Source organism: Geotrypetes seraphini, chromosome 5, assembly GCF_902459505.1.
Source record: "Geotrypetes seraphini chromosome 5, aGeoSer1.1, whole genome shotgun sequence".
NCBI classification, from domain to species: Eukaryota; Metazoa; Chordata; class Amphibia; order Gymnophiona; family Dermophiidae; genus Geotrypetes; species Geotrypetes seraphini.
In genome coordinates this window covers 207,163,933-207,190,028 of record NC_047088.1, presented here as the reverse complement: position 1 = coordinate 207,190,028, position 26,096 = coordinate 207,163,933, and the positions used below count along the sequence as shown (strand labels likewise).

General features: G+C 42.1%; 1 protein-coding gene across 4 annotated transcripts in view; it reads right to left on the bottom strand.

The window, feature by feature from the left end:
- TTC21B (tetratricopeptide repeat domain 21B) overlaps positions 1–26,096 on the bottom strand; it is a 222,897-nt gene that overhangs the window by 9,552 nt on the left and 187,249 nt on the right. For 3 of the 4 annotated variants that reach the window (XR_004539464.1, XR_004539465.1, XR_004539466.1), the window contains one exon: positions 1,563–1,723. Coding sequence is in view for 1 of the 4 variants with exons in the window: in XM_033944656.1 (XP_033800547.1) it covers positions 1,646–1,723 (78 nt within the window). In the remaining 3 variants the exon portion in view is untranslated. Of the gene's footprint in view, positions 1–1,202; positions 1,724–26,096 lie in introns of those variants that run through there. The other variant, XM_033944656.1, reaches the window with a different exon arrangement.

Here is a 26,096-nt window from a genome sequence, read left to right as displayed (position 1 = left end):
GACAGACAGGGGGAGAGAGACAGAAAGAAAGATAGACAGACAGGGGGGCAGGGAGAGAGACAGAAAGACAGACAGGCAGGGGGCAGGGAGAGAGACAGAAAGAAAGACAGACAGACAGGAGGAGAGAGACAGAAAGAAAGAAAGACAGACAGACAGGGGAGCAGGGAGAGACACAGAAAGAAAGACAGACAGACGGGGGGCAGGGAGAGAGGCAGACAGGGGAGAGAAACAGAAAGAAAGAAAGACAGACCGGGGACAGACAGATAGGGAGGCAGGGAGAGAGCAGAAAGACAGACAGACAGACAGGGGGCCAGGGAGAGAGACAGAAAGAAAGAAAGAAAGACAGACAGGGGGCAGGGAGAGAGACAGAAAAAAGAAAGACAGACAGGGGGGCAGGGAGAGAGACAGACAGGGGAGAGAAACAGAAAGAAAGAAAAACAGACGGGGAGAGAGACAAAAAGAAAGACAGACCGGGGACAGACAGGGGGGCAGGGAGAGAGCAGAAAGACAGACAGACAGGGGGCCAGGGAGAGAGACAGACAGGGGAGAGAAACAGAAAGAAAGACAGACAGGGAGAGAGAGACAGAAAGAAAGAAAGACAGACAGGGGACAGACAGACAGGGGGCAGGGAGAGAGCAGAAAGAAAGAAAGACAGACAGGCAGGGGGCAGGGAGAGAGCAGAAAGAAAGAAAGACAGACAGGCAGGGGGCAGGGAGAGAGCAGAAAGAAAGAAAGACAGACAGGCAGGGGGCAGGGAGAGAGACAGAAAAAAGAAAGAGACAGGGGGCAGGGAGAGAGACAGACAGGGGAGAGAAACAGAATGAAAGAAAATCAGACAGGGGGAGAGAGACAGAAAGACAGACAGGGGGCAGGGAGAGAGACAGAAAGACAGACAGACAGGGGCAGGGAGAGAGACAGAAAGAAAGACAGACAGACAGGGGGCAGGGAGAGAGACAGAAAGACAGATGGGGCAGGGAGAGAGACAGAAAGAAAGACAGACAGATAGGGGGCAGGGAGAGAGACAGAAAGAAAGAATGGGGCAGGGAGAGAGAGAGAAAGAAACCCAGAAACAAAGAAAGGGGGCAGGGAGAGAGAAATAAAGACAGACAGAATGAAAGGGACCAGGGAGAGAGAACGACAGGCAGAAAGGGAGGCAGGGAGAGAGAAAGACAGACAGAAAGAAAGGGGGACAGGGAGAGAAAAAGAAAGACAGACAGAAAGAAAGAAATGCCTCAGAGCCCCCATTGTGCTAAAAGTCTACACATCTATTCTAGCAACCGTTAATGTAACAGGCTAAAAATCTAGTTTTTAAATAAACATGTATAAAAGTTCAGCATGTCTTTTATGTAAAATTTTCAGTTTCTATATTTGGTTAAAAAAGTGAGATACTGTCCTATAAAACCACTGATCTACACCAGGTCTATATCATACAACCTCAAGTAAGCATGAGAAAAAACATATAAAAGCCCGTTCTTTCTCCATACCCTCCCCAAATAATCAGCAGTAAGGATCAATTATGTGCCCCTATATAATAAAAAATCCAAATGCCACATATATCTTACTTGGAATATTTCCAAGATGAATTTGAAAAAAAATTATAGATATCAACAATGTGTTTGTTTTCAATGAAACATGGAAACGGGGCTCAAGTTCTTAAAGCTGCTCGGGATTTATCCAGGATATCTTTTCTTATCTTAGGATAATTTGGGTGTGCTTCCAAGACCTATTAGAAGAGAAAAGAAAAACCCAGTTAACAAGTATGAAAACAGTAAAAACACAACTAGAGCAATTCTATAACATGGCTCCTTGATAAAGGTTATAAACCAAAATATTCCCACTTCACCTAACAAGTTAATGAAAGTTCAATTCTATTAGCAGGAATTGGCCTCAGTAATGGAGCCTACGCGTAGTCGAAATCAATGACTGGGGTATTCAGCGTAGTTATACTTGCTCCTTAGTCTCCAATCATTGGCCTCAATCCTGTTAAGTTATTTTATTCAAAAAGATTAAATCTACTATAAATTTCTTATTTTAATGTTTTCGTTTTTTCTTTTTTCAATTTTATAACTTCTTAGCATTAAAATATTCTATTAAATTCAGTCTACCCCTTTCATTCTAATCCTTTCACTACACTCTCATTCTATTCCTTTCACTACATTGTTCTATATTTCTCATGAAACTGCCTGCTTTCCATTATATCTAATGATACTTATTTTAAACTTAGGCAACATTCATTATTCCAATTATTCTCAATTGAGACCGCTTTCAAATAAACATTGAACAGCAACAACTTGTTTCCCGAATTATCTGGTCCTGATGCAGTGGGTTTGAGTTTGTGCCCACGAAACGCTGGCCACGTTGGCTGTTTTGAAAAACAAGTGCTGTCTTAAGATAAGTAGGCTTTTGGAATAATGAATGTTGCCTAAGTTTAAAATAAGTATCATTAGATATAATGGAAAGCAGGCAGTTTCATGAGAAATATAGAACAATGTAGTGAAAGGAATAGAATGAGAGTGTAGTGAAAGGATTAGAATGAAAGGGGTAGACTGAATTTAATAGAATATTTTAATGCTAAGAAGTTATAAAATTGAAAAAAGAAAAAACGAAAACATTAAAATAAGAAATTTATAGTAGATTTAATCTTTTTGAATAAAATAACTTAACAGGATTGAGGCCAATGATTGGAGACTAAGGAGCAAGTATAACTACGCTGAATACCCCAGTCATTGATTTCGACTACGCGTAGGCTCCATTACTGAGGCCAATTCCTGCTAATAGAATTGAACTTTCATTAACTTGTTAGGTGAAGTGGGAATATTTTGGTTTATAATATTTGGTTAAGTTTTTCCACTGGGGAATAGTTGTATTTAGTGTGTTTCCTTGATAAAGGTGCCACAAATGGAGCATGTTTAGTATCAATTCTATAAGCTGAGCTGTTACATATTATTAGTATGAAGGCTAACTGGCATGCGAGTTACAGTTCTTTTTTCTTTCTCGCAGGTCAACCGACGATTATAATCCAAATGGTCCTGTAACATCTACATTAAGTCAATTTAAACTATTCCTTTCCTTGACAAGAGACCTTGTTTTGCCAATTGTAATCCAAATGGTCCTGTAACATATATATTAAATCAATTTAAACTATTCCGTTCCTTGACTAGAAAGAATGCCAAAGCAATACACTGTTATTAAGCTAAGTGCCGGTTTTCTTTTTCTCTTTTTTTTGAGAACTTTAGCTTTTAGATTAATATACTCACAATTTGTACTCAGTGGGTTATATGAACTTTTTTTCACTTGAATTGCTGTTTTTTTGGTCTGAGAACTTTTTCTCCTATTGAAGTTTTTTCTTCTTGGGTCTTTTTCTGGCTAAGGGCCAATGAGAATAGCTTTAACTCAGAAAAGGGAGATTTCTCCCCCAGCTTGAGTTAAGATCCTTTTGGATTTTGAGGCCCCTTTATTAAATTTATATGAACCATTTATAAGTTTAGTATAGCCACTGTCTACAAATTTAAATTGGACATATATTTTTCTTTTAGTATTCTATAACCCACATATATATAATAATAATAATAATAATAATTTTATTTTTATATACCGCAGTACCACAAACAGTTCAGAGCGGTTTACAGAGTAAGAGACTGTATATTTACAGCGAAGATACAATGCGAACTGTACATTTTTAGTAAAGGTATTTATACAGCAAAGAAACAGTGTAGATTTACCATGCAGGAGACTGTATATGTGGCATCTAACTTCAGGGACTAGCTTATAGAATTATCTATAATATTTAAGAGGTGTGGTCAAGTAGTTTGAACTGTGATTATGGAGAACATCTAAAATGGCAATTAAGATAATTTACATACATTAATGGTTACACAAAAACAACACAAGTTTAATATAAACAAACTGTTAACGTGAATGTGTTAGTATTAATACAGAATTAACTGTTAATATTAATACAGAATTAACGTGTGTTCATATATTAAAATTGAGTTGCATTGCATATAAATACATGCAAAACAGTGTATCGTATTACAATAGGATTTCCACATAACATATTAGGACAGGATATTTGCGTTAAACCTCCAGTAATTCAAAATCTTTACTATACCAATCACCTGTAAGGAATAGCTAAGCTTGATCTCCAGAAGAACTTCTTTAAGGGGGTTGGAAGGTAACCAGAACTTGAAAGCACTCTCTTTTTTTGCTGTATAAGAGAAGAGTTCCAGAGGGGACAGAGTATGTGTGTGTGTGTGTGTGGGGGGGGGGGGGGGAGAAGGGGTCAGTTTGAATGTAAGATTGAAAAAACAGAGATTAGGACTTCCTTTTCCAGGGTGCTTACTGTGTGATAAATCATAAAATATATATTGAGTCCCTTGGTATGTAATATAACACAAGAGAAATGGAGAAAAAATAGCTACTAATTCAATATGGGCAAAGACATGTTAAGCTGAAAGACCAACAAGCAAACCACATCTTGTGAAATGAATGATATGGGAACAATTATCTAATCAATCATTATGTCATTCTTTAGTGAAGAATAAAAACCTCACTAATGTAGCTCCCAGATTATATTTCAATCTTATGGAGCTATTATCATCACTGGTCAGAAAAAAATCCATTCTCAAAATCCCCAGTACATTTTTCTGCTGTATATAAATATTAATATTTTCCAAAAATGAGCAATTGTCCATAGTTAATCACTTCAAAATTATCTCAAACAAAATGCATCAAAAATTCACATGAAAACTGCAATGCAAAAGTCCAAAATTTATGATATTATATAAGCAAATACTTAGCTTGGCTGCAGAGAGTCTCATTCTTCACCATGTTGATGCTACAACTGCAAATCCAGACGCTATTCCAGCTCTCATTAAATCTTATTTCCTTTCTGAATCTCATCATTTCATAATCCCGACAGAAGTACCACTGTTTTGCTTGAAAATTCAAGCATCAGGGGAATGGAGTGATTCATTACAATGCTTCACGCGTCTCTTAAAAAATCATGGCTTTTTTTAGAGACATATGATACATGGTGAATGAAGTCAAGTCCATTCCCCTGATGCATAAGAACATAATAGCCTTACTGGGTCAGACCAATGGTCCATCAAGTCGAGTAGCCTGTTCTCACGGTGGCCAATCCAGGTCACTAGTACCTGGCCAAAATCCAAGGCGTAGCAATATTCCATGCTACTGATCCAGGGCAAGCAGTGGCTTCCCTCATGTCTTTCTCAATAAGACTATGGACTTTTCCTCCAGGAACTTTTCCAAACCTTTCTTAATACCAGCTACGCTATCCGCTCTTACCACATCCTCTGGCAATGCGTTCCAGAGCTTAATTATTCTCTTGGTGAAAAAAAAAATTCCTCCTATTGGTTTTAAAAATATTTCCCTGTAAGTGTTCCCTAGTCTTTGTAATTTTTGATGAAGTGAAAAATCAATCCACTTGTAACCTATTCTACTCCACTCAGGATTTTATAGACATCAATCATATCTCCCCTCAGCTGTCTCTTTTCCAAGCTGAAGAGCCCTAACCGTTTCAGTCTTTCCTCATACAAGAGGAGTTCCATCCCCTTTATCATCTTGGTCGCTCTTCTTTGAACTGTTTCTAATGCCACTATATCTTTCTTGAGATAAGGAGACCAGAATTGAACGCAATCCTCCAGATGAGGTCGCACTATGGAGCAATACAGGGGTATTATAACATTCTTAGTCTTGTTAACCATCCCTTTTTTAATAATTCCTAGCATCCTGTTTGCTTTTTTGGCCACCGCCGCACATTAGGCGGAAGGTTTCATCATATTGTCTATGATGATACCCAGATCCTTTTCTTGGGCACTAATCCCCAAGGTGGACCCTAGCATCCGCTAACTGTGATTCAGGTTAATCTTCCCAATGTTCATCACTTTGCATTTGTCCATATTAAATTTCATCTGCCATTTGAATGCCCAGTCTTCCAATTTCCTAAGGTCCGCTTGCAATTTTTCACAATCCGTATACATTTTAACAACTTTGAACAGTTTAGTGTCATCTACAGATTTAATCACCTCGTTCGTCGTTCCAATTTCCAGATCATTTATAAATAATTTAATTACACCGGTCCTAGCACAGACCCCTGCAGCACTCCACTGTTTACTCTCCTCCATTGAGAAAAATGACCATTTACCCCTACCCTCTGTTTTCTATCCGATAACCAATTCCTAATCCACAACTGAACTTTACCACCTATCCCATGACACTTTATTTTAGGAGCTTTATCTTAGGACACTTTATCATGAGGAACTTTATGAAAAGCTTTCTAAAAATCTAGATATACAATATCCACATGTTTATTCACACCTTCAAAGATATCAAGCAAATTTGTGAGGCAAGATCTCCCTTAGCTGAACCCATGCTGACTCCGTCTCATTAAATCATGTTTGTCTACAAGTTCCACAATTTTATTTTTTATAATTGTTTCTACCATTTTGCCCGGCACTGAAGTGAAACTTACCATTCTGTAATTTCCCGGATCTCCCCTGGAAGCCTTTTTAAAAATCAGCGTAACATTGGCCACCCTCCAATCTTCAGGTACTACAGACAATTTTAGCAACAGGTTACAGATCACTAACAGCAGGTCAGCAATTTCATGTTTGAGTTCTTTTAGTACCCTGGGATATATACCATTCGGTCCTGGTGATTTATCACTTTTTAACCTGTTGATTTGGCTTAGTACATCTTCCAGATTCACCGAGATTTCTTTCAGTTCTTCCGCATCATCACCCTTGAAAACCATTTCCGGTTCAGGTAGATCTCTTACATTAGGGGTGCCCAATACGTCGATCGCTCAGGCAACCCCACTCGATCGCGGAGCCATGCGGTTTCCCTTCCCTTTTTTTCCCCTCCTGACCGGCGTCCAATTAATCTGCCTCTTGAAGAACGCTGGCCAGAGTGCAGGCAGGGCGGGGTTAGAAGGTCGGCAGAGGATGGAGCTTAGCGCACTACAGAAGACAGAAGCGCCTCTTGTGGTAAGAGCCGAGGACTTCGTGCTGCCCGATTTGAATTGGCCTCCCAATTCAGTGATTGACCCTTGCCCCTAAAGCAGGATCGGCAGTGCTGCCTCTTGCTGGCTGGTCAGTCAGGAAGTGCTGTGGTGTCCGGCTTTCTCCTGCGCATCCCTTTACCTAATTTTAACATGGAGCAGCCTGCAGAGAGGATTGTCTTCCCTCTGCCTTGATCCTGCCTCTGACTCAGAGGAGGGGTGGGACCGCGGCAGAAGGAAGACAACTCCTGAGGCCTATGGCAACCTGCAAAGATCGCTAAAGTACTGGCGATCCTCTCTGCAGGCTACTCCCTGCTGGAATTAGGTAAATGGATGTGAGGGAGGTCAGGGAGGAACACGCAGGCCTTCCGGGAGGGGGGATGGGGGGTAGTCCTTTGGGGCAGGGACAGGCCTTCAGGGGTGGTGGTACAGGCCTTTGGGGGGGACAGGCTGACCTTCAGGGGTGGGGTGCAGCACTTCAGAGGGGACAGGCAGGCTTTCAGGGGTGGGGTGAAGGCCTTCAAGGGGGACAGGCAGGCCTACAGGGATGGGGTGCAGGCCTTTAGGGGGACAGTGCAGACCTTCAAGGGGGGACAGGCCTTCCAGGGAGGAGGGCTCTGGTGTAGAAGGGAGGGAGGGAGGGGGGTTCAAAGAGATGTGCATATGCCAGACTTTGGGGGAAAGAAATAATGGGTCTAAAAACAGAGGAGTGGGAGAGAGATGGTGGACAATGGGATTTAGGGAGGGAAGTAACAGAAAGGGAGAGAAATTGGACACAAGGGATGGTGTGGAGGGGGATAAAGATACTGGATAGGAGGGTAGTTGGGAAAAGAAAGGGAGAGATGGTGGACTCTGGGGTGGTGGGGAAGGAGGGAGAGATGCCGGATGAAAGGGTAGTTGAGAAAAGGTGGGTCTATGGATGGAGATGAAAAAAAGGAAAGATGCCAGACTTCCAGGGGAGGGAAGGGAAACGGAAGGGGAGGACAGAGATAGAAGATGGATGGTAAGCACGGAGAAAGGAGATCCTGGCAAGCAAGTTATCAGAAGACAACCAGAGCCTGGGACCAACAAGATTTGAATAATGACCAGACAACAAAGGTAGGAAAAATGATTTTGTTTTCAATTTTGTGATCAAAATGTGGCCGTTTTGAGAATTTATATCAGCTGTCTATATTTTGCACTATGGTCCCCCTTTTATTAAACCACAATAGAGGTTTTTAGTGCAGGGAGCCTATGAACATCGAGAGCAGCGCAGGGCATTCAGCACAGCTCCCTGCACTAAAAACCGCTATCGCGGTTTAGGAAAAAGGGAGGGGGTATATTTGTCTATTTTTGTATAGTTGTTACTGAAGTGACATTGCATAAAATCATCTGCCTTGATCTCGTTGAAAAAACCCCCCAGAATATAAATGATAATTAACATTTTTCTCTGCGTACAGTGTGCTTTGTGTTTTTAAAAATTTTATTGTTGGTAGATCATTTTGACTTGGTCATTTTAAAAGTAGCTCGCAAGCCTAATAAGTGTCTTACATCTTCTTCCGTAAAGACCGAAGCAAAGAATTCATTCAGTCTTTCTGCTATGGCCTTATCCTCCCTGAACGTCCCTTTTGCTCCTTGATCATCCAAATGTCCCACAGATTCCCTCAAAGGTTTTCTGCTTCTGGCGTACCTAAAAAAATTGTTATGAGTTTTTGCCTCTTTTGCAAATTTCTCTTCATATTCATTCTTAGCTGTCTTTATCAATGCTTGCCAGTGCTTGTGTTCCTTCTTATTTACTTCATTCGGATCCTTTTTCCTTTCTTTTTAGCTCTAATAGCTTCTTTCAATTCACCTTTTAACCACGCTGGCTCTCGTTTCATATTCTTTCCACCTTTGCTGATACGTGGAATATATCTGGTCTGGGCTTCCATGATGGTATTTTTAAATAACATGCACGCCTGCTTTACAGTTCTAACCTTTGCAACTGATTCTTTTGACTTCTTTTTAACCATTTCCCTCATTTTTATCATAGTTGCACTTTTGAAAATTAAATGCCCCTACAGTAGATTTCTTTTGCAATGTTACTCCTGGTATCAGCTCAAATTTCATCACATTATGATCACTGTTTCCCAGTGGCCCCAACACAGTTAACTCCTGTACTATGTCTTGCATGGTTCATAGTCAATTGCGCGCAAGGCGCTGTTGTCTTGCGCGCATTTGACCTGCACCGTCTTGCATTCCACTAAGTACCATATCTAAAATAGCACCCCCTCTTGTCGGTTCCTGGGCCAGTTGCTCCAAGAAGCAGCTATTTATGACATATAGGAATTTTACCTCCCTAGCACTCCTCGATGTAACATTTAAGCATTATATCACAAATTAAGAAGCATATATCTTCAATCAAATATACAAGGCAAAAAAATATATGCAAGACGCTTTAATTCAGGCAAACTAGATTCTGAAGACCCTTATGCACAGATAGAGGAGCACCAATAAAAATATTGAAGAAGGAACCTCAGTTAAAGGGCTTCATGGGTCCTCAAAAAAACCCCTCCAATAATAGTGCTACAACTCCAAAAATGATTTTAATTCAACTCAGTCTCAATCTGTTGATCAGGTTTGCAATAAGTCCACTCATAGCAGACAGAAATCATTCAAACAAATGCGCTATCAGTATACACACATACAAGCTAGAAGGAGAGTAACAGCAAGCAGCTACGACACTGGAGTTTGAGTGCAAAGCTAAGTACCTCTTCCTTTTGAAACAAGCAGTGCTAAAGCTTGTATGTGTGTATACTGACAGCACATTATGCGCGCCAGATTAAAACAGTTACTGTAAGCGCTCCGAGGGTGGGGGGGGGGGTGAGGGGGAACCCCGCCACAAAACTTAGAAGTGTTTGTGCTCCCGTTGGGGAGGTATGTGGAGGATGAGAAGGGAGGGGAGAGAGAGAGAGTGAGAGTCCTGTACAGGTGAAGAGCCTCCCCTGAGAAATCCCCTAACATATTAGGCCAATAAACACAACTAAAGGCCTAAGATGGCTGAGAATGCTCTGACTAAAACTGTCAAGCCTTTGCATAATCTATGCTTGCTGAAATCAGCAAGCCAAGCGAAAAATGAGCGAGTGAAATGAAACTTATTCTTTTACATGGCAACTGGTGTCACATCTGCAGTAATGCCAGGGAAGTGGATCTAAGAAGGATGAGAACATGTCTTAACCAAGAAAGCAATTGTTATCCAGGGACAGCAGGCAGCTATTCTCACTAGTGGGTGATGTCATCCGACAGAGCCCCGATACGGACGTCTCGCAAGCATGTCTTGCTTGAAGAAACTCAGAAGTTTCGAGATGCCCGCACCGCGCATGCGCCAGTGCCTTCCCGCCCGATGGTCCGGGTGTGTCTCCTCAGTTCAGGTAGCTAGCAGAGAAGCCAACCCAGGGGAGGTGGGTGGGACGTGAGAATAGCTGCCTGCTGTCCCTGGATAACAATTGTTACGGTAAGTAACATTGCTTTATCCCAGGACAAGCAGGCAGGTATTCTCACTAGTGGGTGACCTCCAAGCTAACCTCAATGGGATGGTGGGAGAGTTGGCAACTTAGGAGAATAAATTTTGTAACACTGTTTGGTCAAACTGTCCATCCCTTCTGGATAAAGTATCCAGACAATAATGAGAGGTGAATGTATGAACCGAGGACCAAGTGGCAGCCTTACAAATCTCCTCAATCGGTGTCGATCTGAGGAAGGCTACCGAGGCTGCCATTGCTCTGACCTTATGGGCTGTGACCTTACAGGGAAGGGGTAATCCAGCCTGGGCATAGCAGAAAGAGATACAAGCCGCCATCCAGTTGGAGATGGTGCGCTTCGATACAGGTCGTCCCAACTTGCTTGGATCAAAGGAGACGAAAAGTTGAGGAGCAGTTCTGTGTGGTTTGGTGCGATCCAGGTAGAAAGCCAAAGCACGTTTACAGTCTAGAGTATGAAGAGCTGATTCTCCAGGATGAGAATGAGGCTTTGGAAAAAACACTGGAAGTACAATAGATTGGTTGAGATGAAATTCAGAAACCACTTTAGGTAGGAATTTCGGATGAGTGCGGAGAACCACCTTGTCATGATGGAATACAGTGAAAGGTGGGTCCGCCACCAAGGCCTGAAGCTCACTGACCCTGCGAGCAGATGTGAGGGCCACCAGAAAAACTACTTTCCAAGTGAGAAACTTTAGTGGAGCCTGTCTCAGAGGCTCAAACGGAGGTTTCATAAGCTGCGAAAGGACAACATTGAGATCCCAAACCACTGGAGGCGGTTTGAGAGGAGGATTGACATGAAAAAGTCCTTTCATAAATCTGGAAACCACAGGATGAGAGGAGAGAGGTTTCCCTTGTAGAGGCTGATGGAAAGCCGCAACAGCACTCAGGTGGACTCGTATAGATGTCGACTTGAGACCAGACTGAGACAGGTGTAGAAGATAGTCCAATACAGAGGATAGAGAGGCTCGTTGAGGCTCCTTAGAATTGGAAACACACCAAGAAGAAAATCTAGTCCACTTCTGGGAGTAGCATTGACGAGTAGCAGGCTTCCTGGAAGTCTCCAAGACATCCCTCACTGCCTGGGAAAACTGGTGAAGGGTTATGTTGAGAGGAACCAAGCTGTCAGGTGGAGAAACTGCAGGTTGGGATGAAGCAGTGAACCTTGATGTTGAGTAAGTAGTGAAGGAAACACTGGAAGAAGGAAAGGCTCCCTGCTGCTGAGTTGAAGTAGAAGGGAGAACCAAGGTTGTCTGGGCCACCGAGGCGCAATCAGAATCATGGTGGCATGATTGCATTAACTGAAGACGAAGCTGGGACAGCGAAGCCACCACTTCCTCAAACTCAAACCGAGCCTGGGACTCGATGTATGGTGTGAATTTCCGAAGCACAGGCAGAAAAAATTCCAAGTAGGCGGCAAAATGGAAATTGTAATTCAGGACTCGGGACGTCATCATCGAATTCTGATAGATGCGTCGACCAAACATATCCATGGTTCTGCCCTCGCATCCCGGAGGCACTGAAGCATAGACCTGGCCAGGATGAGACCGCTTGAGCGAGGATTCGACCAGGAGGGACTGGTGAGAAAGCTGAGGGCCCTCGAAGCCCTTATGATGCACCGTGCGGTACCGAGCATCCAATTTCTCAGGGACCGCAGGGATAGAGTAAGGAGACTCAAAGCACCTCATGAAGGTCTGGTCGAGGAGCTTGTGCAGAGGGAGGCGCAAGGACTCGGCTAGAGGACGAGGCAAGTGCATGGTGTCGAGATACTCCTTAGAGTATCGAGTCCCAGCATCGAGAGTAATGTCCATGTCATCCGCCATTTGCCTGAGAAATGAGGAAAAAGACAGTTGGTCCGCCGTCACCGGTTTACGAGAAGGGCTAGAAGAAGCCGAGGCTTCGGGCTCCATAGAGGCCTGTGAGCAACAAGGTGAGTAGAAAACCTCGGGGTCCTCGAACTCCGGGCCCGGAGGAGGAGACCCAGCCGAAGCAGCATACCCCAACCGAGGCAATTTCTTCTGAGGCGAGACAGTCGAGTGTCGAGAGGAATGCCTCGAAGAGTGTCTGGATCGATGCCCCTCACGATGCCTGGAAGGGGATCGAGTCCGTCTGTGAGCAACCGGGTCAGATGCCTCCAAGGAGCAAATCAGACTCGAGGCCGTCGATCGGAGAGCCGGTGCCTCCCCCGACGCCACCCATGCTTGATAGGGGGTTCGGAAGAACTCGTCCTGCTTTCTGCTATGCCCAGGACTGGGAGGCCTCGAAGGTGGACGCCACACAGTGTCATGGGGCGGGGTAACAGGTTCCAATGGAGGCAAATCACTAAGTGAAGCTTTCCTCGAGGGGACAGGTTCCAAGGGAGGCATATCACTAAGGGAAGCCTTCCTCGAGGGAATCGGTTCCAAAGGAGGCATAGCACCAACCGAGGACCACCTCGAGGACCCGGACACCGCTCGTCGCTCCTCCTCGCCGAGCAACGAGGTCGTGCGGCGTGGCGGAGGAGGAGGGGGCGGACCGCCACTCGGAACCAGAACTGGGAGCTCACCCTGGATCGAGGCAATCAGCCGGGGCCCCATGGTGGTCATGAGTTCCACAAACTGAGCCTCCAGGATGGACCGCAACGAAGCCGATATGGAGGGATCCGCACCAAAGGGGGGCCCTTCCGCACGGTCTCCGCGCTCTTTCGGTGCCGCGTGCTTCTGCTTGCCAGCCTTCGGCACCTTAAGCACCACCGGTGGAACTGTAGGGGCCGATACCTGCTCCGAGGAGACGGAGGAAGGCACCGGCGTCGAAGTCGAGGCCGAAACCGGCGTGAACGATGCTGGTTTCAGAAGGCCCGAAGCAGCCGGGGAGGTAGAGGGCTTCGCCGATGAAGTCGAAGCACCAGTCGATGTCGATGTCGAAGCTGACGGATCCAACGAGGCTTCCATCTTGAACATGGACTCTCACAGCAGACAGCGGCGCTTAAACGCTCTCGCTGTCAACGTGGAGCAAGGCCTGCACGATTTCGGGAAGTGATCCGGTCCCAGACACTGTAAGCAGTGTCGATGAGGGTCCATGAGCGAAATCGCGCGCTGGCACTTGCTACACTTTTTAAAACTGGTGATCGGCCGGGACATAGGCCAGAAAAGCTCCGCCGCAAGGTCGACCCGGTGTCGGAAGACAAAATTTTTTTTTTTTTTTTTGAAAAAAGAAATCAAAGAAATAAACAAATGCACAGGAGAGCCAAAAGAACTCAACCCGCGGCAAAAAAGAAGGCAAAAAAGAGATTCAATGGGCGCAAAATTGAAGATTGACTTCTCAGCTCTGCGGAAGAAAAAGAACTGAGGAGACACGCCCGGACCATCGGGAAGGAAGGCACTGGCGCATGCGCGGTGCGGGCATCTCAAAACTTCTGAGTTTCTTCAAGCAAGACATGCTTGCGAGACATCCGTATCGGGGGTTTGTCGGATGACATCATCCACTAGTGAGAATACCTGCCTGCTTGTCCTGGGATAATATAAAAATACATTATTTTGCAAGAATATCCTGTGATGGGCAGGCTTTTACTGGCCGATGGCTTGAAATTGCTGACATGATAAATTAAAACGGCATATGCAGGAAAAGATAGATTTTCTGATAAACAGGACATGCGTATGGTATGACACAGATATTATGAACCAATTAATAAACTGATAAATGTAATGACGTTTGTAAGTGACCATTAAAAACTAACAATATGATATGTGCCAACGTGGCCTCAAGCTGTCAAGAATTGTATAAGAGACAGCCTTTGGGATTATGAAACAGGGCAGACATCCAGGTATACTCAAGCACTTGAGGCATACTATCTGTCAGCACAAAAAACAGGGGAAACAATTTCACAAAATACAAAGGAACAAATCTAAGTGGAAATGTCCAATCAGAAAGGTGCACAAAAAAGTGTCTTTCTAGTGATATACAAAGCATCATTAGGAAGAACTGGCACATATTACAATCTCATGGTTGCTTTGAAAAAATTGAACCAGTAATAGCATTCTCTAGGAATAGAAATCTGAGAGATGTTTTAGTACCATCTGCTTTTCCAGAATTTAGTACCATCTATTAGCAACGTTCCAGTGGGACATATACCCTGCGGACACTGTTCTGTATGTAAGCACAGTATGACTGTTGTGAATTATGAACATCCGGTCACTGGAACCAAAATTCATTTACAGGAATATAGTGATTGTCAGACATCACAAGTCATCTATGCTATTATTTGCCCCTGTAAAAAATGGTATATTGGTAAAACAAAACGCATGATCAAAACTAGACTGATTGAACATAGGAGTTGCATCAGCAGAAATGTGCAGTCAGCGCCGATTGTTGAACATTGGTATGGTAAAGGACATTGTATTGAGGATTTAAAGTTTTTTGTCCTAAGGGTTGTTAAGACTAAATGGAGGGGAGGCAATCCTGATATTTTACTTATAAGAGAGGAACAGCGGTATATTCATAATTACAACACCATTAGTCCACGTGGTCTAAATAATGATTTAGATCTGAGATCTTGTATGTGAGTTTGAGCTTTTATTCTCCCATTGCTTATATGCCTTACGATAGTAGTTTCTTAATATATATATTTTTTTCATATATAAGTTTTAAAACATGTTTTGATAATATTCTTAATGTAAATATGAAGCTTAATATTATATTTTGAAATGTTTTGTTTTAAGCCCAAGTAGTCTTTTATAAATGTGGAGCATTTTTTTATATTTGCATTGGTTCTTACATAGTACGATCTTCTTCTCTTTTTAACTTTTTACTTTTTTGCTTTGGGATCTTTATACAATTCTTATTTTTTATCATTTATTCTTTTGTTTACATGGTGGTTTCCGATTTGGTACGTTTCAGCCCTCATTTTAGTTTTTGATGATGTCATCACGTTTTAGCGCGTTTCCTCTTTTTATGCCCTGCATTTTGCGACTTTGTTTTTCATTAGCTTTTCATTTGCTGCAAGACTGCGGTATGACGGCGATTTGGTAAGTTTTTCGATTTTTTCTGTAACTGCTTTTTATTTTTGGTGCTCCTCCATATATCACATCCTTATTTCTCATGGTGTTTTATGCCCCCCTTTTTTCGTGAGCTTTCCATCTCTCTCTTTTTTTCGGTAGCTTCTCCATGGCTTTTTCTGAGCTTACCAAGGTGTTTTTTCTTTGTATTCAGTTTATTTGCTTTTCGCTATTTTTTCCTTTGTGTTCAGTTTATTTGCTTTTCGCTATTCTTTTACTTTTCGCCACTTTTTTGGTGTATATTTGATTCATTTTCCTTTTTCTTTATGCCTTTATGTTTCATCTAGATAGAAATGGCATTTCAAGTGGTTCACATAACTGTTTATATACCCAAAGACCTCCAAGGTATTGTAGTTGTCCTTTCTTGTCCTGATACATCATATGGGTTTTGTTCATACACATTTTTTATGTTGTCCTTTTATTAATTGTAGTTATTAACATTGCCCTTTGGACAGTATATACAGTATATTGCTTAAACGTTTTTAGGGATTACTATATTTATTTATATTCATTTTTATATATATTTTTATATCTATATATTTACTGTGGTGCTTTATTGGTTTTCATTGTAGGTTTAATCTAGAAATGTTTTTGATTATCATCATTGCTTATTGCGATTTACATAACTTAAATAGTTGGCTTCTTTTATGTATTTTATTAATAACGGTTCATTGAATAATTATTACATTTACTGGTTATATATATATTTTATATTTTTTTGAACTCATTAGACCAGTGATTCCCAACCCTGTCCTGGAGGAACACCAGGCCAATCGGGTTTTCAGGCTAGCCCTAATGAATATGCATGAGAGAGATTTGCATATGATGGAAGTGATAGGCATGCAAATTTGCTTCATGCATATTCATTAGGGCTAGCCTGAAAACCCGATTGGCCTGGTGTTCCTCCAGGACAGGGTTGGGAACCACTGCATTAGACTATATGAGCCTTTGTACTTATGTATTTTTAAGCTCTTGGTTCATTATTGGAGAGGTTTCTTGAGCGATAACATCTTTCATTGAGCAGTTTTATTGCTTTTAACAATGATTGATAATTTATGTGTATTATAAAAACTTCTTTATATATAGGTTGGTTTTAACATATTTTTGATTCTTTTATGTGCTTTGCTGTTTTTTTATAAATATTTATATAATTCTATTTTTATTATTGTGCTTTGGTTTTAATATTATCATATTTCTATGTATGACTGTATGTTCATTGTTCTATTTATGTCTTTATATATATGACTTATAGACTCCTGATGCAGGCCGTGAGGCCGAAACATGTACATGTCGGGTCGTTGAGTTACTTTGGATGAATAAAGATTTTGGATCAATCAGATGAGTTGAAAGATACTATCTGTCAGCTCCATATGCTGTAAAGATTTGTTCTTGTAACCTGTTATTGATTGTTAATAAAATAAATATATATTAATTATAACAGCATATTGAGTTTCCATGAAGCCAAGTATTGAAAGGCCGTAAACAGGCGACTTTTCAGTGGTAACATTCCCAACTGTGAAATGGGGAATTACGCTAGCCTTAGGCTTCATGGACAGTGGGTTGAAGGCCTATGTCTGCTTTTCAGATAGCTTCCCCATTTATTCGGGATTCTTTAAGGCTTATTTGCTTAAGACTTTACTTAACTAGGGGTAATAACTTGCGCTTGCGTTTGTTAACTGCTTTTATTCTGCTTTTCTTTTTTTTTTACAGATATCTTTTACTAACAGTTTTTCTCCCTTTTAAACTTCTTGATTTCCTTACAGAGTAAGCTTGCTGTAAGTAGTGAGCCAGGGCTGATAATTAAGCTTTGACTTAAGGTGCCCTGTGCTGGAGTTCTGGGCTGGTAATTAAGCTATGACTTAAGGTGCCCTGTTGGATTTCTGGGATGTTAATTTAGCTGTGACTAAAGGTGCCCTGAACTAAGGCTCAGGGATGAGAATTTAGCTTTGACTAAAGGGGCCCTCAGCCAACTGTGAACCATTTTCTTGACATACAACCAGCTTTGACTGGTGGATAAGCTGTTTCTGTGGTCTCAAGCCACGCCTGATCTATTGCTACAAAGGTACCTGTTCTTCTGTGATCACATTGCATCATTTTGTAAGTATTCTTTCTTTCTTATGTTGTTAGTAAAGGCATTATTAGTTTTATTTTTAGACTCATTATTTTGTTAATCGTAGAGTTTGTAGTTGGATATATTGCTTATTTCTCACATGTTGTCTGCTCCCGCAGTCTCCCGCCCAGCCTCATTTCCTATGCTACATGATTGCATTGATACCACTGTACTGGACCCACCCCCTTATTCTCATGCTTCTCCACTTTTGCTGCTAGCATTTTAGTCCTCCCGTTTGTACCCCTCTCTGCCACTGTCAACTGCCCCTTTGCTCTCCCACCAGCGCATACTCCTAACCCTAACCCTGTCTCTCTACCTCCCGTTGCACGCCAAGTGCAATGGCAGGCAGTTCGCACTCTTACAACACATACTGGTCGTTACTCTCCTGTCACATGGGCCACTATCTCTCAGGCATTAGATGATATCTGTGAAACCATTCAACAGCAATACACCCCTTCCCCACCTTCCCTCACTTTACAGGAAACTGTGGTTAGGCAGTGTTCCTGTCTCGGGAACCCACATCTTGAACAGGAATGCCCGCTATGTCTGATTTCTCCCGCTACTCTTGCTGACATTAGGAATTCCCTGTCTTATACTTCTCCCGCTGCCAGTGCTAGCCTTGATTATTTGTCCTGTGCCCCTAGCCCTAGCCTTTCTTTCTCTTGCCTGTTCCCTCCTGATTCTATCTGCCTCCCATCCCTTTTTCCTACTTCTTCTACTCTTGCGTTTCAAACTTCGGTTTTGCCTGCCCACCCCAGGCCTGCCCAGGGCCCACCCAAGATCTTGCACATGGATATTTTGCTCTTACTCACAAGAAACTGCTTCTCCGCCTATACCAATTCCTTTTGGCCCTTCTGCTCAGATGACTGCATTTGGTGGGTTAATAAAACCGAGGGAACTTTTCAATTTTCCTCCTTAATTTTTAACATGTCCCTCCCCGGTTGCTTGCCATGCTTTGTTGATCCTGTGCCTTCCCCTGTCTTTCCAGCACCTATCCCTTTGCCTCCAAGCCAGCATTGCTATTCTCGGTTTTCCCTTCCTGCTATTTTTCCTCCTCCCTTCCCTCACGTTCCGTAGGTCTTTTGTTAAACTGTTACTTAGACAATCCTATTTTACTGTTCCTCATTCTGTCCCCATATTTACTGCCATTGTTGAACAGAAAGTATATACTTCTTCTCTGCATTGTGCTACGTAGCCCCTAATGATGTCACAATACTGCTTGATTATGACGTTGCTTTCACTGACATACCATCTTACCTTACCCAGCTTTCTTTATTTACGCATGATATGTTGTTTTCCTGGATTTTATTAGTGTAAGTGGTATTATTATGTGTAGCCACTATTTTGTATGGGTTTTGGCCTATTAGTTCTGTTTTTATGGGTTTATATCTTCGCTACTGACAAGAGGGGTCTTCTAGCCTTGGCACAGCTCTGAGTCTGTGTTTTACTGTTATATTTTCAGCTTGTCACGCTGCCTGATGGCTTCCTTTGTTCTTCCGTTTATGCTGTTTGCTTTACATTTTAGCTGTTGCCTTGTGTACTGGCCTGTGTAATGTACGGCACTTTATGGGAAAGCGAAAGCATTGCTCTCGTGATTTTTGTTTCCTGTTCTTTTGTGGTCACAAACCAGTAAAAAAAAAAAAATACAGTAACATATTGGGGGGTGAGGGGGATGAGATTGGATGAGACTGAAAGAGGAAGTATATTTTAACTGCGTTTCAATGTTACCATAAGCTTTCATTAAAAAAAATTATTTATCTCATATAAGTTTGCTGGGTTATAAAAGATTGTTTTTTGAGAAAGAGAGAGAAAAAAATTACAGAAAAGATTTGGATCACTGTTGTTTTTATATATAAAGACAAAGTATTGGAAAGAAGGAATAAGAGACAAATACCGGAAGTCAATAGAAAGTGTTACATTAGATTGGCAATGAAGGGAATATATAAGCAGATTATTGAAGTTCATAGAAGGATTTGTGTACGTAGATAGGAAGGATTCGTGACAATGTTTGCATAGTAATATATATGCCATGATTATGTCTAACCAAATAACTGACAGGCATTAAGTATGATAACTGGCAATGTAAAAATATAACGCACCCTTTGTCTTTCTAGGTCTGGGATTTTTAATATGGGTGTTTCCCATCACCTCACTTTTTCCCATTACTAACGATTATTTGTTTTCTAGAGTTAGGAAAAATTGCAGACTTTCTACAGTGCACTTTAAGAGAATATCTATTGATTTTTATGAGTACTCTAAAAATAATAAAAATTATACAAGAGGGGCGCTACCTTAATACTTGCTAGCAATTAATGTCTATCTGTTTTCCAGCACATGAGTTATTATGTATGAGTTGTATTATGTCATATGTCAATTTCAGTGTTTTTGGAAATACGAGTGGATTTCCATTTATGAGCGCTCACTATAATTATCAATATAAAGAAAGAAAATTTATTTTTTCACTACTCACCACAACGATTTCAAACCTTATTCTTTGTCTGTGATCAAAGTTTAAGAAATGAGTTATGCTTCCTCTTCTTTTTTTTTCGTAACACAAATATACATAGCTACTTCCTGGTTGATGTGTCTGTGTTTAGGGACGCTGGGAAATGTAGTGCTCTATTTCTTTAACTTGAAATTATAAGCAGCTATTTTCTTTTTGTTTTTTTTCATTATTCGTATCTCTATAATAACTGGAACCTATTCCACGGGGTTCTCATGATCCATTTCTATCCCAAATAGTAATATTAATTAACTAGTTTTTAAGCCCGTTACATTAACGGGTGCTAGAATAGATGTGTCTGTCTTTCTTTCTGTCTCTCTCCTTGGCTGCTGTCTGTCTTTCTTTCTTTCTCTCTCTCTCTTCTTGGCCACTGCCTGTCTGTCTGTCTTTTTTTCTTTCTGTCTCTCTCTCCTTGGCCACTGTCTTTCTTTCTTTCTGTCTCTATTCTTGGTCGCCTTCTGTCTTTCTTTCTCTATCTCTCCTTGGCCACTGTCTGTCTGTTTTTCTTTCTTTCTGTCTCTCTCTCTCACTCTCATTGGCCACTGTCTGTCTGTCTTTCTTTCTCTCTCTCCTTGGCAGCTTTCTGTCTTTCTTTCTATCTGTCTCTCTCTCTGTCACTGCCTAACTTTTCCATCTTAGCATCAATATGTGTGTCATTCTGTGTATATTTAGTCGGCACCTCTTGCTTTACACTACCCAAACTGTGGTCTTCTTCCCGGTTCTGCAAAATCGCCATTCACTGGGGCAGAAACATCTGCACAGGGCTCCTTCCTCTCTGTCTCATTCGTAGCTTCCTCTCCTGTTAGCTTCTCAATGTTCTTCTCAGCTTTGTCCTTCTCAGTCATGCTGTTTTTGTTTGTTTTCTGAAGTGGCCCCCTCAGCACGGGCTTTGTTTTCCTTCTGATTTGGTTTCCTTGCTGACTCGGACTACTGCTTCTTCACGTCATCACCAGTGTTGCTGTCACTATCACTGTCCTGCCCTTTTTCCATCTGTTCTCCAGAACTGCCACACGTGCCATAAACTGCCACAGGCTCCACCACTGTACACATCGCAGAAGCAGTATTGAGAGAAAAGCGCTGCACCGCTCTACCGCTGGCTTCAGCGTCTGCTATCCACTGCGGCCAACCCTAGCGGAAACAGGAAGTAGTCAGAGAGGGCGGGCCGCAGTGGACATATTTTTACATCATATGCCACTGTAGCTATAATTCCTTTAGGTTGTCAGATATACTTCAGATATACTTATTTGATTTGAAGCACATAAATTTTAATTTCTGTTTTTTTTTTCCCCATATTAAGTGATATACCTATTTTGTTAGTGATATTACTCAGGCATAGCTGGAAACAAACTAAATTATATATATATATATATAAATATATTTCATATATTTATTTCTTGTTGATTGTGGTTCGCTTCAGTAAGACAACTGCCATATCAGATGACGCTGTTTGTTACATGAGAATCTTTTGAATGAAATGTTTCTGATATTACAGTTGCAATTCTACTATTAGTGACTTATTTGCACACCTATGGACTGATGCTAGTTACTAAAGATATTTGAGATATCATCGCTGAGGATTTTCCACCCGTATGGAAGGACTTTGTTACCAGAGAAGGAATATGATGAGTGCCTAGAAACCCTAAAGACTTACCAGCAAAGGCTTATTGACTGTTGCTACTAATGACCGGATGATCTTTATGGCCTTGAATTTCTACAGCATCATTTTTGCCTCCCCACAATCATGGACTTGTTGAATTGCACTTTAAATTTTTAATGGACTTATACAGTATTAGTATATATTTGTAACTACTTCTAACAACAGGCCTATTACTAGATTCATGTGCTCGATTGCGACTTTTATGCATTTTCATCCTGTTTTGACTCTCTTAATTGCCCCTTAATTATTTTCAATTGGATTCTCTCCATCTCCTTTCTTGCTGCTAAAGCTGAGGTGAAGTGCAGTGAAGAAGTAACGATGCCAGCTGAAGGTTGTTGACCTAAGAAGTGCACTACAGACTATGATAACGAGATCTGATGTGGTTACCTGGATTTCCACCTTGGCCTAGGAGCATAACCTGATAACGTTTGGACCCAACCGAGTCTGCACTGATCCCAGCTATTTTGGAAGGGCATGGAAATAATCTAACTTGTTAATTTATCCTTTTATCCCTTTTTGATATAGTACACTCATAACAGGATGAAGCCATAAAAGCAAGATATCTTTAAATGTTTAATCTAATATAATAAAATGCTAGGCCGCGCATGCGCACTCAAAAGTCGTGTTCCCTGATCCGTCGCGAAAACACAACTGCGCATGCGCGCCCCTGGCTCTCACTGTGCACTATGCTCAAGCTGCCGCCACGGCTCCTCTCTCGAACTGCAGCAGGATCGAGAGAGGAGCTGCGGCGGGGGCTTTCAGGACAGAATATGATTACGTTTCTTTAGGCAGCCCCGGTTGTTTACTTGGATTCAATATCAGCATTAGGGTTCACCGGCCGCCAGCCGTGAGAGCCGGGTGAGGAAGGCCGCCGCAGCCTCGCAGCTAGGTAGGGAGACAACAATCGCGCTTATGCTCAAGCCGCCGCCACGACTCCTCTCTCTAACCGCACCAGGATCGAGAGAGGAGCTGCGGCAGGGGCTTGAGCATAAGCGCCATTGTTGCCCCCCTACCTAGCCGCGAGGCTGCGGCGGCCTTCCTCACCCGGCTCTCACGGCTGGCGGCCGGCGAACCCTAATGCTGACATTGAATCCAAGTAAACAACCGGGGCTGCCTAAAGAAACAAAGTTTCACGGTGCTTGGCCCGCCAAACAATTCCTGCCGTTGCCAAAATTTGCCCCACCGTTCCTTCCCTTCCTCCATCAGGTACAGTTCAGCTCCGCTTATGTTAAAAGGAGCTGCTTTGAAATTGGAGCCCTGCCGCCATCGTAACACGTTCCCTCTGCCGAGGTCCCATATGTCAGAGAAGGGGCGGGACCAAGGCAGAGGGGAAAGTGCTACAGCAGTGGCAGGCCTCTGATTTCGACGCGGCTCCTTTTAACATTGGTGGATTCACTGCACCTGATGGAGGGAGGGAAGGAAAGGTGGTTGTGTGCTGTTGAGCCCCTCTTTGCCCTCAGACCCTCTCCTAACTGCTCCCTCCTGTCTCAGACCACTGGGGGGAGGTGCCTGTCTTCAGCTGCAGGGATGGAGGGAGGGAAGAAGAAAGAAGGGGCCCTGGCAAGCGAGTTATCAAAAGCCAACCATAGCCTGGGACCCCTACATGGTATTAATAATGACCAGACAACAAAAGGTAAGAAAAATAATTTTATTTTCTGTTTTGTGATTACAATATGTCAGATTTGAAATGTGTCTTGAGGGAGGCTGCTGCGGCGGCTTTGGACAGAGGGGCACCATTTTCGTGGGAACCGGCCTTCGGAGAGGCATGGGACGCGGGGATGGATGTGGGAGGGGCTGCCGCTGCGAAGGGATTTGGTGGGGGAGCCAGCCAGACTGCAAGTGTGGGGACGTTGTAAGCGCGGATTGGTCAAGGAGCCGCCACTGCTGAGGCTTTGAAATTGCTCTCCCACCGTCACTCCCTCCCGCCCCGGCTCTGCCTCTGCCCAGGTTCAAAAGCAGGAGAGGGGGTCATCTAGCACCCGTTAATCTAACGGGCTTAAACACTAGTCATATATATTTTCCACCTATGGCATATGTTTTTGCGAGATTTCTTTATTGTAATAATTATTTGATTTCTCCTGATTTCTGAGTCATACTGTAACGATTGTCCTTGTAGTTTAACTTGGGTTGGGTTAGTCATTTGTCCTTTTAATACTTTATCAAGCTCAATTTCAAGTCTTTGGGCCCTATGCCTGTACTCCGTGATCAACACCAGCATGACCTTCGACAACACCTTGACCTTGCAGTTTCGAACCCTTCTCAGGGTTCGAAGAGAGGGATGAGAAGGGAGGGGAGAGAGAGAGAGTGTCCTGTACAGGTGACAGGTGAAGAGCCTCCCCTGAGAAATCCCCTAACAAATTAGGCCAATAAACACAACTAAAGGCCTAAAATGGCTGAGAATGCTCTGACTAAAACTGTCAAGCCTTTGCACAATCTATGCTTGCTGAAATCAGCAAGCCAAGCGAAAAATGAGCGAGTGAAATGAAACTTATTCTTTTACATGGCAACTGGTGTCACATCTGCAGTAATGCCAGGGAAGTGGATCTAAGAAGGATGAGAACATGTCTTAACCAAGAATATAAAAATACATTATTTTGTAAGAATATCCTGTGATGGGCAGGCTTTTATTGGCCGATGGCTTGAAATTGCTGACATGATAAATTAAAACGGCATATGCGGGAAAAGATAGATTTTCTGGTAAACAGGACATGCGTATGGTATGACACAGATATTATGAACCAATTAATAAACTGATAAATGTAATGACGTTTGTAAGTGACCAATAAAAATTAACAATATGATATATGCCAACGTGGCCTCAAGCTGTCAAGAATTGTATAAGAGACAGCCTTTGGGATTATGAAAACAGGACAGACATCCAGGTATACTCAAGTGCTTGAGGCATACTATCTGTTAGCTCCATATGCTGTAAAGATTTGTTCTTGTAACCTGTTATTGATTGTTAATAAAATAAATATATATTAATTATAACAGCATGTTGAGTTTCCATGAAGCCAGGTATTGAAAGGCCGTAAACAGGCGACTTTTCAAGGGGGAACCCCCCATTACAGAGGAAACTGCCCCAAAACGAGGTAAAACAGCAGTTTCCTCTGTAATGGGGGTTCACCCCTTCTATCCCCCAAAGGGAGCGTGAACACTTCTAAGTTAATGGGAGGGTTCCTCCCCGGGAGCGCTTACTGTAACTGTTTTAATCTGGAGCGCAAAAGTCCTATGTGTCATTGCCAGCACACGTTTGTCCTGCACGTTTTAGTTAGTGTACCTTTTTGTTCATACTCTTCTGTAAGAACAAAAAAAAAAGGAATCAACAAGGTGTTTTAAAATTAACCATCCTAGAAACACACCCCCTTCTAATAGTCCCACAAGCTTACTTTCACTCTCTAGCTTCACAGTGTAGTAACACTGCCTCAACATGACGTCAGATAAAAAAACAGATGCTGTCAGGTGGTACACTAATCACTGCTGTGCAAAATTTAAAAAAAATGCTTATATTATATTATATTTATTTTCTCCTTAAGTTTTAGCATAGAATTATAGCATCATAAAATCAGGAACTTATTTTTGCCAGGCTCAACAGAGCCGCCCATTTCAGTTCCTTAAAGCTTCATCAGGAGCTAGTTCCCACTTACTCAATATTCAATACATTTTTGCTCAAATACTCTTCTGTAAGAACAAAAAAAAAAAAAAGGAATCAACAAGGTGTTTTAAAATTAACCATCCTAGAAACACACCCCCTTCTAATAGTCCCACAAGCTTACTTTCACTCTCTAGCTTCACAGTGTAGTAACACTGCCTCAACATGACGTCAGATAAAAAAACAGATGCTGTCAGGTGGTACACTAATCACTGCTGTGCAAAATTTAAAGAAAATGCTTTTCAATGAATGCAGACATTTAACCCTTTAGGTTCAAGACTTTGTTGTCTATGAAACCAATGTTGCTCCAATTGAAACATTTAGTCCGATCCACGCCCCCTCTAAAGTCTGCAACTACATGATCACTAATGAAACAGAATGAAATGTACATGCAGCATGTGAAACATAATATAAACAGGAATGATATTCATTGATGCTAACCTTGAAAGGCCTGATGGTTTTACCTACATACAACTTTAGACAAGGGCACTATATTTGTGTTTTATGGTTTTACTATTGAGATATTTGCTATGATATTTAATGAAAAAAAATTTTTTAACTTTTGTTCTTAATCTTTCCTTTTCTATTTTTAATGGAGTTCTTTTCTTGATGAATATGAATGT